The 15975-nt window shown below is 43.8% G+C and overlaps 2 protein-coding genes across 13 annotated transcripts in view; one reads left to right on the forward strand and one right to left on the reverse strand.

The window, feature by feature from the left end:
- The window catches only part of arhgap21b (Rho GTPase activating protein 21b), a 36228-nt gene extending 25337 nt beyond the window's left edge, over positions 1-10891 (forward strand). For 5 of the 9 annotated variants that reach the window (XM_069692002.1, XM_069692005.1, XM_069692004.1 and 2 more), the window contains 13 exons: positions 410-535; positions 628-927; positions 2007-2068; positions 2211-2356; positions 2453-2595; positions 2834-2992; positions 3122-3200; positions 3309-3382; positions 3485-3574; positions 3702-3869; positions 4383-4488; positions 7946-7977; positions 8064-10891. In XM_069692002.1, the coding sequence (XP_069548103.1) occupies positions 410-535; positions 628-927; positions 2007-2068; positions 2211-2356; positions 2453-2595; positions 2834-2992; positions 3122-3200; positions 3309-3382; positions 3485-3574; positions 3702-3869; positions 4383-4488; positions 7946-7977; positions 8064-9668 (3090 nt within the window). In that variant the 3' untranslated portion in view covers positions 9669-10891. The remainder of the gene's footprint in view (positions 1-409; positions 536-627; positions 928-2006; positions 2069-2210; positions 2357-2452; positions 2596-2833; positions 2993-3121; positions 3201-3308; positions 3383-3484; positions 3575-3701; positions 3870-4382; positions 4489-7945; positions 7978-8063) is intronic. The other 4 variants (XM_069692003.1, XM_069692010.1, XM_069692009.1 and 1 more) reach the window with 1 other exon arrangement.
- A 2237-nt stretch (positions 10892-13128) lies between these two features.
- LOC138617227 (A-type potassium channel modulatory protein DPP6-like) overlaps positions 13129-15975 on the reverse strand; it is a 77419-nt gene continuing 74572 nt past the window's right edge. For 3 of the 4 annotated variants that reach the window (XM_069692014.1, XM_069692015.1, XM_069692013.1), the window contains 7 exons: positions 15662-15856; positions 15527-15581; positions 15307-15409; positions 15152-15207; positions 14932-15004; positions 14765-14838; positions 13130-13488 (listed from right to left, as the gene is read on the reverse strand). In XM_069692014.1, the coding sequence (XP_069548115.1) occupies positions 13342-13488; positions 14765-14838; positions 14932-15004; positions 15152-15207; positions 15307-15409; positions 15527-15581; positions 15662-15856 (703 nt within the window). In that variant the 3' untranslated portion in view covers positions 13130-13341. Of the gene's footprint in view, positions 13489-14764; positions 14839-14931; positions 15005-15151; positions 15208-15306; positions 15410-15526; positions 15582-15661; positions 15857-15975 lie in introns of all 4 variants that reach the window. The other variant, XM_069692011.1, reaches the window with a different exon arrangement.

Consider the following 15975-nt stretch of genomic DNA (forward strand, 5'->3'; position numbering starts at 1 on the left):
CCAGAGCCACACGTTTACACGTGTAAATGAAGTTAATCTTGCTTTGAAATGTTTTTATAATGTTGGTTGTTCATCAAAACATGGAACTTGTTCTGTAAAGTTCGCTTTTTATAAGTTGCAGTTGTCATTAACTTTAAGTATTCTTTTATAGTTATAGAATAATAGGTTATTGTAAGAGAGGCTTTGATTCCCTCCTAATTTTCTCTGGCTTCCTTGGGAAGTTTATTTTTCAGATATTGGGATGTCCTGGTAACCATAACTGTGACATCCTAGTCTGATTTCATCTGCCAATCTTTGTTGCATGTCATTCTCCGCTCACACCCTCCTCCCTACATTTCATGTCATGCTCTACTGTCAGCTAATAATGCCAGAAAAAAAAAAAAAAAAAATCATATATTTACACTTGCAGGCTCTGGATGGGCACAAATTATCTGTGGATTCTGGATCTCGAGGGGATTCTTCTTCAGACATAGTCACCGATTCTTCCAAAGAAGGGTTGCTTAACTTTAGGCAACTTGGTACAGAGAAAAATAAGGTATGCCTTTACACTCACGCCTTCATTTAACAACCGTATACATGAATGCAACTAATGCTGTGATAATTATTTCTGTTTCTCCGCCTCTGCAGCGTGTTGGTGGAGGAATGAGATCATGGAAGCAAATGTATGCTGTCTTACAAGGTCACACCCTGACCCTCTACAAAGACAGAAAGGATGCACTGTCTCATGCTTCGACGCAATCTGATGAGGACCCACTGCAAATTAGCATCAAGGCCTGTCTAATTGACATCTCCTACAGCGATACGAGGCGCAAGAATGTGCTGCGACTAACCACCTCGGACTGCGAGTATTTGTTTCAAGCAGAATCGAGGGACGACATGCTGTCTTGGATCAGAGTCATTCAGGAAAACAGTAACCCAGATGAAGAGGTGTGTGTGCGGACTAAGACTCGTGCTGCGTGTTGCCAAGTCATTATTACTACCACATGATGTGTGGAACTCGAGCTCTCACGGCCTCCCCTCCAGCTCAAGTGATGGAGATTCTGGAGAAATTAGACGACATTTGTCCCAAACGAACAGCAAGTCATCATTTGATCCAGTAATTTGCCATCAGGCCATATTCCAGCACCTGAGCTCAGTCGCTCACCGTTACTGGAAAAACAAGCACGTTTAAATCATAGCACACTATAGTTTTGATAGAAATAACAGGCACACCCATCAGGTTAGCAAGAAAATGAACCAAAGACCGGCTTTGAATAAAATACAATGAACGGAGGGATTACAGCATTCATTTATAAAATGGTAAACAAAAGATCAAATCAGATGTCATTTGAAACCTTTTCTTCCTGGACAGAACAAAACACACACAAGTGGTACCTGTTGGGGGAAATTCTTTTTTTTTTTTTAGACTGAGAGACAATCAGCCAGGGTTTAAGTGATATCGTCTGGCAATAATTCACTCTGGTGTCTCAGATAGAGGCTGAGATTCCCACATGGTGAGAATTTACTTGTGGTGGTGGGTGGCACAGCATGTGACTGATGTGCTTGCAGAAACTCTTGCACTTTAGAGGGGGAGAGTGCAACTTGGGTTGTTTTTTTTCTGTAGCCATAATGTACAGATGTCCCCTAAACGCCTCGCATACGGTTTAGCGGTAGTTATTGGCCTGTGTGCAGTTTCCCTTTTAGATTTTTTTTTTTTTTTTTTTTTTTTTTATCTTTGATCTACTTCCCTGTCTGTCAAACAAGTGACAACTTCCTTTTTGCCACATAAAGCAAATGCAAATCTGAAATCTACTTTAAGTGAAGTTTGAATTTATTCGTCACTGATTTGAAAGGCCCTTTTAGGAAAATGATTTTGGTCTCTTTTCAAACAATCTCAAACACTTGACAATTGTTCAATTATATTAGAAGTAAAAATGTAATCTGTATTTAATTTATGATTTTTTTTTTTTTTTTTTTGTACTTTGTTTAGTATCTTAGACCTTAATATATTTCTGTTGTCATTACAGAATGCTGCTGTAACAAGCCAGGACTTGATCAGTCGGAAGATCAGAGAATACAACATGATGAGGTATGCAGGACTCCACGTTGCCCCCTGGGGGTCATCCATCCCACTAACCCACCTATCCACCCATTTGAATTCTTTGTCAACCTCATGTTAATATTTGTGTGTATGCGTATTTTTCTCATTTCTAACTTTTCATGTTGATCAGTACGCCCAGCAGCAGGTCTGAACCTTCCCCCAAAACCTCCCGCCAGTCCCTCAGCATCAAACAAGCCTTCCTGGGAGGTAAAACAGATGGCAAAATCCACAGCCCCCATTTGCCGAGAACAGGAGAGGAGCGCAGGGCACTGAAAGGTACAGACACCAGTTCTCAATGCCGAGATGTGTCTTTTAGTGCAGTTAGAGGGCATTGAACCTCAGACGGCTGATTTCTGTACGTGTACCTAACAGATGACTCCAGTCCTCCACGGGACAGAGGTGCTTGGAAAATTGGCATCGCAGGGATCATGAGAAAGCCCTTTGAAAAAAAGACTCCTGCTGGCGTTACTTTTGGTGTCCGGCTGGATGATTGTCCGCCTGCACAGACGAACAGGGTGGGTCTGCGCTGTCTTTATGTCTTCAAAAGAATGCTGCGTATTTTGGCATATGTGATCGCGTCAGTAATACGTTACTGATCAGCCCGGAAAATTCACTTGTCAGCCACAGTGGTTGCACGTGACATCGGTTTGTATTCACACTGTATATTCGCGCGCAGTTTATGTTGACAATTGCCGTTCTGACATATTTGTTTTATTTGTCCTATCTAATGTCTTCCTTCTACGTGTCGTGTAGTTTGTTCCTCTCATCGTGGAGGTGTGCTGCAATGTTGTGGAGGAGCGAGGTCTGGAGTACACGGGAATCTACAGGGTGCCTGGGAACAACGCTGCCATCTCCAGCATGCAGGAGGAACTCAACACGAAAGGCATGACTGACATCGACATCCAGGAAGACGTGAGTGACTGACAGCCAGGTTGAACAGTACAGTGCACCGCTTTACTGACAACTTCTTTCAGTATTGAGTGATTTGTGCTGCAAAGCTGCTTTATCATGATGCTGTCGTGATCTTTTACTACTCTGCAGAAATGGCGGGACCTTAATGTCATCAGTAGTTTATTAAAGTCGTTTTTCCGAAAACTTCCAGAACCCCTGTTTACAAATGGTAAGATGAAGTGATTACGAAATTAGAAACAATACTGATAGTACTGTTGGGTTTTCTGTGTGATTCTTTTTATAATTCTAATTTGGTGTTTCTTGTCTCTATTCACAGAAAAGTATGCTGATTTTATTGAAGCCAACAGAACAGAAGAGTCAGTGGAGAGATTAAAGGAGCTCAAGAGGCTCGTGAGTGAAAAGTCTAATATGAGGAAAACATATTTAAGTAGCATTAATATGAGGAATACCATTTGCCCTAAAACTCTGTCTCGGTTTGGTCATTTCTTCCAGATCTATGAATTACCGGATCATCATTATGAGACCCTGAAATTCCTTTGTGCTCACCTTAAGAGAGTTTCTGAAAACTGTGAAAAGAACAAGGTATGACTGTTAACAGCATCTCGGTGTTAATGTCATTAGTTAACACCGTCCAATCCTGTGTTAAATCCAGCTTCCCTCTTGAGGATTATATCATTAAATGTGACTTGTCTTCACCTGATCTGTTTAGATGGAGCCTCGTAACCTGGCCATTGTGTTTGGTCCCACACTGGTCAGAACCTCTGAGGACAACATGACCAACATGGTCAATCACATGCCGGACCAGTGCAAGATAGTTGAGAACCTTATCCAGCAGTTTGACTGGTTCTTCACTGATGACAGTGACGAGGACCCTGTTGTATGTGGCAATTTATTTTGTTTATGTGTTATTTAATCTGCTCTTGAGCCATGTGTGTAATGCAAATACTATACATGTCGACAATCTTTATTGAGCAATAGCTCCAAATGGCTGTGTAATAAACTGAAAGTTGTTTCTTCTAACACCAGGCTGCAGCACTTTTAATGGCTTTCAGCTTACATTGGTTTTTAAGGCCTGAAACTTGGATCTCCATTTTAATTCGCATCGTTTTTAGCGACAGTAGACGGCTATTTCCAGAGAAAAAGCTCAGATAAACTCGCTGTACTCTAGCTACCCTTCTCCGAATAGCAGAGAGTGACATGTGGGAGAACATGGTGGCGTATTTAGCAGCTAAAGAGCCAGATGCGGGTACGGTAACAGAGCTAAATCTGTCATTTGATCAGTTATTGCACCTCATGGTGGTTCTTTTTTAGTCTTCTCCAATTTATGCATTGTGTTCAGTCACTTATCCTGTCCGCACTCTTCCTGTTCTTCCTCCATGTGCCGCTCCAGACCACAGCTGAGCAGGAAAGCACAGTTAAGTCTCAGCCTGTGCCCAATATCGACCACCTGCTCTCCAACATCGGGCGGACGACAGCCTCTCCGGGCGAAGTTTCAGGTAAAATAGAAGCGTTGTTTTTCTCTCAGGACTTCATTGGCACAGCAAATATTTGACCATAGCAACAATACTATATTTCATCATTATTAGAATTACAAAAGATTAGAGAAATGTGTGGTAAAGACTTATTTTAAGATGAAATGTCTGTAGACTGTCGGTCGCTAATGCTAAATGAATGAGCACCATCCCTGTTTTCCATTATTTTTCAACACTTTGAGCAAAAACTAGACGAACAAATTTGAGTTGTGTTTATGTTAAAGCAAGCTTTTTCAGCCATTTTTCAGTAAATACATTATTTTGGTTAACCACTGGAAAGTTGTTGAAAAATACCTTGCAGTTTGTCGAGCCTTTTTTTTTTTTTTAATTTATTAACTATTTTTTCTGGATAAAAGTCTGTTTTGTTTTGAGGTTGATGTTTTCTTTTGCCCAAAGATAAAACTGTCCTCAAGTTTTATTTTCGTTCATTTTTTTTTTTTTTTTTTTTGCTCTACCCTTTATTTTTCTTGCTCAAGTCATTTTTTTTCTCCCTGTGCTTTACCTGTGTTGAGACGACGACTCCTTTTCTTTCAGTTCTTTTCTTCCCCTCCTCCTCGTCTCTCACATATTCCCGGCATGTTCTTTCCCAAAGAAAATCTTAACAAACGGAAAAAAAAAAAGCCAATGGAAGTTTTAACCCTTCTGACCTGTGCCCTTCTGTGTGTAGTGTGTTGTTTTTCTCCCTTATCCCTGTCCAGCACTCACACATTACCCAATCTTGACACAGGCCAAGTGGGCGGCGTCTATCACTCGATGATGTCACTGATGGACTCTGTTTTGTCAGTGATGGACAGCTGGGACTGTAGGAAGAAGGACGAGTGTTGTGCCCAGTGTAGCTGCCTAGTCTGCAGAAACCCGCAGCTCTTTTAAATTTGGGCGACAGGAGGAAAAAAGATAAAAAAGAAAGAAAGAGAAGTCGATGTTTGTCATTTTTCCTGTGGTGTGCACGTCTCATATTTAAACCAATACCCTAAATTGAGGGGATACAGAGCGATGCTGCTGTACTTTCTCTGAAAGCCCTTCTGCTGTCTCTTGTTGTCTCTTAAGCTGATCGCAAGGACAAGTAGCATGGTACGGTCATCCTCGGGTTCTCTCCCGGTCATGTGGCATAATCTGTCCTGATGTCTGAGGGTGGGGTCGTAGTGTTGGGACTGAGCTGGATGTTCCCCAGCACACATGCGTTTTACACACCAAACAAACCCACACATGCATCCACGTCCCAGGCCGATTAGTGTTCAGTGACTTACTGATGCGGAGGCACGCAGGCTTTTTGAAGTAGCAGTGGGCGGGGCTCCGAGCATGTAGATGTAGGGAGGGGTGTTTGCCGCGATATGTTTTGAGGTGCCGCCTCTTGTGTCTTTTTGTTTGACGTGTTGTCTGTGATGTCATTATTTCTAAATCTTTGTCTTTATTGAGCATTTTACAACTTGACATTGTCAATTATAGACCAACATTTCCACCTACTTCCTCATCTCCTACCGCATAATGTTTGGCATTTACATCGATCACTAACGTGTCACTCACAGTCTTTCTACCCAACCTCGCACCGATACACTCACCTAAATTAGATAATGATAATAATAATAATAATAATAATAATAATAACAACAATAGCCCATTTCCACCACAGGAACTTTTAGGAGTCCCAAGAATTATTTCAGGAACTTTACCTGCAGACCAGTGACTGAATTCACTTTCTTTCCTGTAGTTTTCAGTGTCAGAAACATCAAGCTCAAAGAGTAGTACTTTCTCAAATGTTAGGGCAACTTTGCAGTGTCAAATGTCACAACTTACTCAAAACTTCATCCGCACGGTGAGCAAGCACCGAATCCCACCCCTAACAATGTTAGTCGAACAATTTATGTCACATTTTACATTTCTAAACAAAATTAAGCCGTCAGCTTCGTGACAAGTCTCTAAAGAAAGTTTTTTTTTTTTTTTCCTTCTTTTAAAACGAGTGCAACCGAGTTTTCAGCTGTTGTTTTTTTTTTTTTTTCCTTCACCTTTTCTTCGCGTCCATTAGTGACGTCCACTTAAACCTGCAGTGAGGAACTTTAGTCTCTCTCCTCTGCCACTGAGAGTATTTGAAAAACGGTCAACACGTGCTCGAGTCAACGGCTCCGCTGCAGCTTCTTCCGAGCTGCTATTGCAGCTGTGAAACGATGGATAAATTATTTCGCAACTCGCGCTCGCGAGTTAATAACATTTGGAAAGCCTCCGGGAGCTGCATGTTTGGATTATTTGATCTCTATTTATCTATATATCTATTGCATGAAACTAAAGTGGAAGTTAGCCTGCTCGGCCAGCGGAAGCTTCTGGTGCACGTGCTTACCCAGATCGCACTTTTCATCCAGGCAGCGTAGAAACGTCTCGCCAGACACCAGATTTAAAAACTCTCTATACTGTCAAATACTCGCACATTTACTAAGTAACAGTCCCGTGCTGTAGATTTAAATGTCACTGGTCATCGTAAAGCTTTAACACGTGAAGAAATGAAATGATTTTTTTTTTTTTCATAATTATTGGACTGATTTGTCAAATTGATACTTCTGGATGTGGTTTGAAACGCAGGCAGGAATCAAATGGCGCTTTTTTTGTTCCCGAGTTTAGTTCTTGTGGCTCCACAGTTCCTGTAACGTTCTGGTCGAAAGGTGCCGTTGCTGTGCTCGTCTTTGTCAGCGTCAAGTTTGCATGTTTTCCACCCTCGAACAGCGAGACGAGAACGTTTTGTGAACTCTTTGTTTTGCCTTTTATGTTGTTGATAGTGACGCGACATGTACACGTTAAATTGCACCACGGGAGTTAATCCACCTCGCAGTAAGAGCAACCTCCCGTGACACTGACGCTTGCCTGCAGCGGCTGTATCGACAACACGAAACCCACTGATCTGTTCAGCTCAGGTCCCCGACGTCTCTCAGTCAGAGCGAACTCGTCACTCCCCTCTCCTCTGTGGTGTCTTTTGAGTTGGGAAAGAATGCCTACGGCTGATTGGTGGCCACGTGTGATGCTCTGTGACTGGCGTGTTTGTCCGTGATGTGCCGTCGTTCCATCGATACATGAGCATGAGCTGCTTTTCTGTGTCTTGGTTTACTGCCGGGTTTTCACTTCCTTTCTCCTCATCCGTCATCTCAGGCCTCTTCTTGCGCTTCCTCCACTTCTCCCTCTCCCACTTGGTGTGGTCACTCGTCGTCTCTCTCTCTCTCTCTCTCTCTCTCTCTCTCTCTCTCTCTCTCTCTCTCGCGCTGACCAACAATGTGTCATCTGCTCTCGTGTAGCTGCTCTCATTCAATTCATCATATCTTGTCAATTTCACTGAGCCAACTTTAAATCTGCCTCCTCTCTTTCTGTATCTTGTTGCCTGCTTTGATAAAGTCGTTGAGCCGCCAGACTCTTACTAATGACTCTCTTCTCTTTGATGCAGACTCAGCATGTAGTGACTCCTCCAAATCAAAGGTAAATATTGAATTTCTCCGTCTTTGCTGGTTTTGTAATCTAAAGTCTTTGACAAGTCGTCTAACGCGGCCTTGGTTGTGTGTCAGCAGAGCTTGTGGGGGTCAGGGAAGGATCAGTGTAGCAAAGAAATGCTGCGCTCCTCCTTCTTCGCCAACCGCAAACGCAAGAAGCCCAAGGACAAAGCTCATCCCAGTAGTTCAGACGACGACTTGGACCCTGTGTTCACCAAGAAGGAGCCGCCAGAGGAGAGCCAGCAGCAGCCTCCGTGGTCCCCGGGCAGCCGGACCGAGGAAGAGGAGGAGGAGGAGGAGGAGGAGGGGGGGCAGACGGATGAAACCAGCGAGAAAGAAGAGAAGCACAGGAACAGCTCTGAGGAGCAGCTGGACACCGCCAACAGGAAGGAGTCTCTCTCCAGCAGCCTGATGTCGCAGCCCTCTCTCTCCCTGCCTCCAGAACACATTGCCTCCACCCTCCCGCCCGGCTCCCCCTACGCCTCGCCTTCCCATTCCCCAAACCTCCACTACCGCATGCCGATGGCTCACCAGTCCTCTCTGTCGGACCCGCCGTCCACCTACGACGACACCGTGTCCGACCTCGGTACGATGAACAGCACCAGCTCCCAGGCGTCGGGGCCCAGAGCGAGGCGTGGCAGGGTGGTGGCTCCGGGCGCGGAGGCGTGCCCCAGCGGGCCGGGAGCCGAGGTTTGCTCCATCACCTCGGACTACTCCACCACTTCCTCCATGACCTTCCTGACGGGAGCCGAGCTCAGCACCCTCAGTCCGGAGGTGCAGTCCGTGTCTGAGAGCAGGGGCGGAGAAGATGCAGACGACGAGAGAAGCGAGCTCATCAGCGAGGGAAGGCCGATGGAGACGGACAGCGAGAGTGACCTGTCGGTGTTCACTGTCGGCAAAGCCGATCAGCGAGACCTGCAGGAAGCTCCCCGACCGCTCGCCTCGCACCGACTCATCGAGTGCGACACGCTCTCCAGAAAGAAAGCTGCCCAACAGAAGACCGGCAGCGAGTCGTCACTGGACGGCGCTCGGAGCGATAAAGATTCCAACAGACTGTCCCGTGTCCTGGGGTCGGTTAAAGGTCCGTCCACCGGGAGCCTCAGCTCCTCGTCCCGCAGCGAGCTGGACAAGGCGGAGCCGGCGTGGAAGCTGAAGATCACGGACCGACTGAAGGTGCGTCTGCGGACGTCTGTGGACGACATGTTTGGTGTGGGCAGCCAGAGGAGTCGGTCCCCGGAGGGCCGCAGTAAGAAGAAGAACATCAGGCGCAGACACACGATGGGCGGTCAGAGAGACTTTGCGGAGCTGTCTGTTTTGGGGGACTGGCCGCAGCAGGCGGACATCGGTTCGGGCTCGCGGTCGGAGCTGTCAGCCGTGGACCGGCTGAAACCCAAGTGCAGCTCTCAGGACTTCTCCATCGGGGACTGGATTGCTCGCGAGCGCCACCGTACCAGCAATCCCGAAGTCAGCCTGGACCTCCCCGAACAGCAGGGGGCGCCGTGCAGCGCCCACTCTCGTAACCTCGGAGCTTCGTCCTCCTCTGAACTCCCCCGTCGCCCGGCGGAGGCGTTGAACGGGGACGTCCCCCACAGTAAAAATCTGAGCCTTTCTGCCACCGCTCACCCGCATAAACTCACCGGCTCCCAGGTGGTCCATTCGCGCTTCTATCAGTACCTGTGAGAGGTGTCGGACCGCGTGACTGCGCGTGTTTCGTCCGTCTGTGAGATGTGTACGTACTCGGGAGTCTTGTCAGTGTCGTGTCTGTTGTGTGACCAACGTTCGTGAATGAGCATGTTGTACAAAGGCCGTCTCGCGTGTGTGCGTGCGTGAAAAGAGAATTACTGCACACGGGGATGGTTGATCTTGCTCATGTATAAGGCATGGAACAAAATGTTGTTTATATCGTTTTAGTTTTTAGTGTATTTTTTATTTTATTTTTATTTTTTATTGACAAATGACTGGGATTTGCTCAGCAGGAGGATTTCCTCCCTCCTGATGCAAATCCCTGTTATGCTGAAAGGACCCCGTCGCTCATGAAACGATGAGCTTGTGAAGTATGATCAATGAAGTGTGAACAACTCGAGTTAAGATTGTTTCGAGGTTTAGCTAAGTGGCTTTAAGGATGAACTGGCTTAGGATGAATAGGAAGTAGTGAAAGAGATTTTTTTAGTATTGCAGAGGAGCTATTTTTGTGTAAAGAAAGTTGAGATGCTCAGTCAGTGAGTCTGTCGGTAACCAAATGAAGAATGTACAGACATGCTTGCTGTAATACTGACTAAAAGCTTTAGATGCTTGTGTTTCATTCTAAAGTGTACATATTCCTATTTTTCTGTGTACTTGAATAGGTTTTGTTTTTTTTGGTACAGCCTGTGCGTGACTGCCTACTAGCTCTCTGCTGTCAAAGGGGCCTTCCCAAAGGTACAAATGTGACAAGGAGACACTGGACTTTATGCAAACGTGAATATAGTTTTTATTCATCCCTGCATTGTGGTTTAAAGAGCAGTGAACAACATCCCTCTTGATGCAGATGTTCAACTGTGTTTTAGTGTTCGTGGTTCACACATCTGTCGGCGACGGGCAAAATAAAGGAAAGCTGGAAGTAGAAGAAAAACTGGCTAATCGAATCAGAAAAATCATGTTTCTTCACAAAAGAAAGTGCCTCACAATGAAATGTTAAGGGTGCCATATTGTCTTTATTGAGACACACGAAGATGTTACTGTGAATGACATTTTCATTGTCGACTCAGTCATTCTACAGGTTCAGAAAATGCCGAGCTTCCATTCCTTAGGCATTCCACTCTGGTCTTAATGTTTTATACACTTTTGTTTTGTTTTTTTCCTCTCCTGTTTTTCATTTTTTGATTTTAACAGAACTTGAATTTTAAATATTCATTGTAAAATAAGTAACTTAAATGTACATATAAATGCCATGTTTTAGCTGCTTTACTTTTCATTTCCATCAGATTGCAGGATTAAGTACAGTATTGTGAGATGAGCGTGACGCCTACGCGGCCTGAGTGGGTGCTGTGGGCAGTTTGGTACTTTTCTGTGGGGAGAGGTTCCCCTGCGGGACGAGGACACCTGATTGAGCTGGACCATTTTAATCAATGCGGTGTTCCTCCGATTGTGAGGGGTGTGCACAGACTCCTGAAACACTGGAAATAAATTTTGTCAATGGCAAATGTCCATGCATCTTTTTTTTTTTTTTGTTTTTTTTGCTTTGAGGTACAGAATCAAAGAATGACCTTCAATTTTGCGAACAGCCCAGCAAGAAATCCTCCCTTCATGACGATTGAAATGTTCAGTTGTTCTTCTAGCTGATTACGAAAGATGTTGATTTATTTAATCGGTCATTTTGGAGACTAATTTATGTTGAACTGCACTGGGTTATACCGAGAGGTGTTCTTGATACTTTGGCCCCCGCCCATTTAAATGTAACGGGTAAAACAAAATATTAGAAACACTTCTCGGTATAACCCAGCACAGTTCAACAGAATCACAAATTAAAGTCTCCAAAATGACCAATTAAATAAATCGACATCTCTCAATCCGACTGAATAACTGAACACTAATGGCTTCAAAAGTAGAATATATTGCAGGGGGGGAGGGGGCTGTTGCATTATACTTAATGCTTAAACTGTCAGTGGATTTAATGTTACAAGTCTACTCTTAAAGTTACTACCGAAAACTTAATGTTGAAATTTAACCCTGAATGTCTGACATCGAAACGTTTCACTAAGAAAACAACCTAGGTTTGTTTCGAGTTAGAATTACTCTGAAATTAAAATGTCAAGTTTTGCAATTTTATTCAATTCAGTTTGAGTTGAACCTCACAAACTCAGAGGATTTTCAAAGTAAAATATTAATATATTTCTGCACTATAAGTTCAGTAATAATTACATTTGTTTTCAGTCGTGGTGCTATTTAATTAGTGGCATTTACAAAGAAGCCCTGGTGTTTTGAGTTTTAGGGTACCGGTACAGTGCAGTTCATTACCTTTCTATCATCGTCTTACTGGGACACTTGAATACACAGAGCCAGCAGAGCTAACATTGTCAAATGCTATCAGTAATATCTGTGCTTTTCCTGCTCTGATGTCTATTGCTGGTCCTAAATTGAACTACAATACTTGTACTGCCCACCAGGGGGCATACTGGATCAGGTAAAGTAGATCAAATTATCCGACGAAGAAGAGATGAGGTCACAGATGGAGCAAAGCAAAGATACATTTCAAAATGCTTTATATACAAGTTGCACATACAACATAAAGACTTAAACAATATAAGTTTTATACACTTTGTACATCAGCTGACTAGAAACCACTGACAATACTAACAAGTGACATGAGAGAGTCTGTAACACACAAAGCTGTCAAAAGTAATTCACAAAATAAGGAAAATTCAGCTTAGTAAACTCACTGGTCCGCCAGTTTGGATGGTAAACATAAAGAAACTGCAAACTAAATATTCTTTACCTTTTTTGTGTCAGTATATAATACTATCTTTCAAGCAGTTAAATTCAATGCCTTCCACGGTTTTGAGATAAAATGTGCCAAACCTTTGCAAGGCCTTTCCATATTTGCTTCTCTTTTTTTTTTTTTTTTAGCGTGGTGTGGGCTCCTAACGTGAACATTTGACCCACAGTAAGGCACAGTGACTAAAAGAAGAGTTCAATTCAGAAATGTGAGAAGGAAACATGATTTTATACCGTTTTCTCTTCTTTTCTTTTTTTTCATGGGGGTGGGGGCAAACACAAGTTAAACATTGTGCCTTCGTTCCGTAAAGCAACTAAGGACTGGTGCAGCCAGGCGTCCACTCAGACACGGTACAACTGTAAGACGGGACAGAAATTCTGAGAAACAAGTAGCAATAATCATACTCATGAACACAATAATCAGTAAGTTAGTTGGCAAGGTTATCAGAAAGTGGCGGCCTTTTAAAAGTTAAATCTCAACATAATTATTCTTCACGGGGGAATATTTTGTGCTGCAAAGCGCTGGGAGTGCAGGCGCACTGCTCAATGGATCCTATGTTGATCCTCTGTTTGTCCACTAGAGGCCGCACTGCTCCATCTATTCCAGTCGCAGGGAGGCGTGACTGTCCACATCTGAGATTTACTCGACCTCTCGTCTGACTGCTTGAGAGGGGATGTCGGCAGAGAGGGGGGGCCCCTTTTTTTTTTTTTTTTTTTTTTTTTTTTTTTTTGCACACGCGGGTGCTGCGCTTCAGATTAGAGCTCCAATCAGATTGGGCGGCAGGTGGTGTGGTTGGATTGGGTTAAAAAAAAAAAAGAAAGATCTGTTTGCATATTGTGCTGTAGTCGCTGGCCGGAGCTGGCTCACGTCGGATCCGGTTTAACTGTCGTCCTCGTTGACGTCCTGCTGGTCGTCCGTCGGGACCTCCGGCACCCGGAAACACTCCTCGAAGAAGTTGACCAGGGATTGGCTCAGGTGCTGCCGTGCGCCCTCGCTGTGCAGGAAGTGTCCCTCGTCTGGGTAGATCTGGAGGTAAATACAGGGCGGTGCGTTCATAGAGCAGACCGGCATTTCGTCATCCGGGGCGGGCTCTCCTCAAAAAAAACAACATTGACATTGCGCTGCATTGACAGCAACGGGAAATCTTAGAAAGTTGAGACTCTTCTCCAAAATTCCTGCTTTAAACTAACTAACCGGTTTAAATAATAACGCTATGCAGAAGAGTTGCTGTGTAGTTATTTGCACCAACAATGATGTGGAAAACTCTTCTCTCTGTTTTTGCCCCAGTTATATCTTAAAAGAACCCTGATAGAAGGAATAGCTCTGTGAAACCCCTCTACAGGAGGGAAGACTGAACTGACTTGAATAAGGAGGGATCAAATTCAACTTTAAATTTTTTTTTTTTTTTATCTATCCAGGTGTTTCATGGCAGGTAGAGTTAAATATGACCCCTAGATATAATGCCGCCGTGTCATTTTTAAAGTAATTTTGATCCGGAGGTTTACAACGGATTGGTTTTGTAACGCTATTTTACATTGAAGTCTATGGAGAGAGTCTATGCGTATATAAAAAAAAACAATGATATTAATCTATATCTCAAAAATCAACAGGGAAAGACAGATGTTTGTCAGTCTGTAAACAATCTGTCCCCCTCAGAGGACTGTCTGACTGTCTCACCGAGCTCCACGGGATCTTCTCCGATTAGTGATGACATATTTCAGAGAGAACTGATTGGACACTAGACGGTACTTTCTTACGTTTTGATCTGATATCTCCAACATATGCTGCAAACTTAACCTGGTCCCAAGCAGGTTAAGTTACCATGGTGATCCAGCCAGTTTAAAACAGAGCCACCTTCGTGACACTGACTACCCACGCATTAGTCTCAACATACCTCGCTAACCCAATAATCTCACTTTGTAGTACACCCCTCTGATCTATACTGTGCAGCAACTAAACTAAACACATATTTTAATATTGAAGTATCATTCACTTTTTGTTTACTCAAACTATTTAGTAGGCCTATAAAAAAAGGAGAAAAATGCCATTCAATTTATTTGATCTGTCTTAACAGCAAACTTAAACCTACAGGTATTTCGGCTCATTTTTGACCTTGGGAAGCAATCTTTCCTCTGTTTGTGGAGAATTTGGTGAATTATCCTCAGCGGAATAAATAAGAAATGAATGAATTATTTTCTGGACTGATTTGTCAGCTATGAGCTCCATAAAGGTGTTTTCATTTCAGAAAACATAGCAGACACATTCTTTATTTCCCCGAGTGATTTCACAAACTGCAGCTCACCTGTAAAGTGTAATTGGCCTTCTCGCTGATTAAATGGTTGATAAATTTGGCTGTGTGCTGGAAGTGAACCTTTTCTGTGGCAGAGAATATGAGATCCATGTTAGATTCAGAGCACAGAAAGATATCGTTTCACTCACTGCAGTAGTTAGAAAAAAAAAAAGTGTTACCATCAGCAGTAGGGTGAATTATTAAGTACTGTTTCTCCAGCAGCTGACCCGCTCTGTGTGCTAAATTTGCCACCTGGAAGAACAACAACAACAAAAAAAGAGAGACAGATTCATCATGTCATCAATGTTTTTGTTTTATAATGAACTCCCTCTCTGCACACTTGGAGTAAACATCTCGATGCATGATTTGGAAAAGGAGAAAGAAAAGTGGATACTTTACAGTGTATACTCGGGAGTCTGTCTTTGCACCGAGGTATCGTTCCGAAAACGCAGATGCTGCAATTTGGAAAAGAGAAAGCCAGGGTTAGAAAGATTGGCCGCCTTTGGACACTTTAAGGCATCCGAAGTAGAAGAATATATCAAAAAAAATTATACCATAAAGCTCAAAATCTGTGATGGGGGAGACTGCTGTTCCACATTTCAGCTCATTAAACTCCTCAGAGCTCAAAAGCATAGTCGCTAAATATCCCCCGTAGGCCTGAGCACAGACAGGGACGCAGAAACATGTCAACAAGTCTATTTAAATCCACTTTCTGATGATTATTTCAAATGTGAGCTTTATTCCTACGTAGGCTTGCAGCTAACTAAAGATTACCTTTCCGTAAACTCCCATCCGATTCTTATCAATGTAAGCCTCTTTGGATATGAACCTGAAAATGAAAGAAAATTAATTAAAAACGACTCAGCCCTTCAGTTCCAATCACACTCGCAGCTGCAGTAAAAGACGGACCTGAGAGCCTGCAGCTGGTCCAGCTCCTCCTGTTGGCCCAGTCTCCTGCGGACATTGTGGAGCAGGTTGGTGCCCTGAAAGCCGCTGCCGTGGCCGTCGAAGCGGATGACGATGGTGCTGAAGCTGCTAACCAGAACTGTGGCCCAGTCCACCTGGAACTGCTCCGTCACCATCTGCCCACCGGGCGTACCGTCGCTGGGGGAACAAACAGGCCGCATGACGGTCAACTTTAAGGAGTGACTTTTTGCTCGGAGACTAATAGTAGTATTGTAACAGTGGTGTTACTGTTTGGTCAAAACCAAAATGCGAAAATC

Source organism: Brachyistius frenatus, unplaced genomic scaffold (genome assembly GCF_029030835.1).
Source record: "Brachyistius frenatus isolate BFR_SWC_R1_liver_20210118 unplaced genomic scaffold, ASM2903083v1 Contig_12, whole genome shotgun sequence".
NCBI lineage: Eukaryota > Metazoa > Chordata > Actinopteri > Embiotocidae > Brachyistius > Brachyistius frenatus.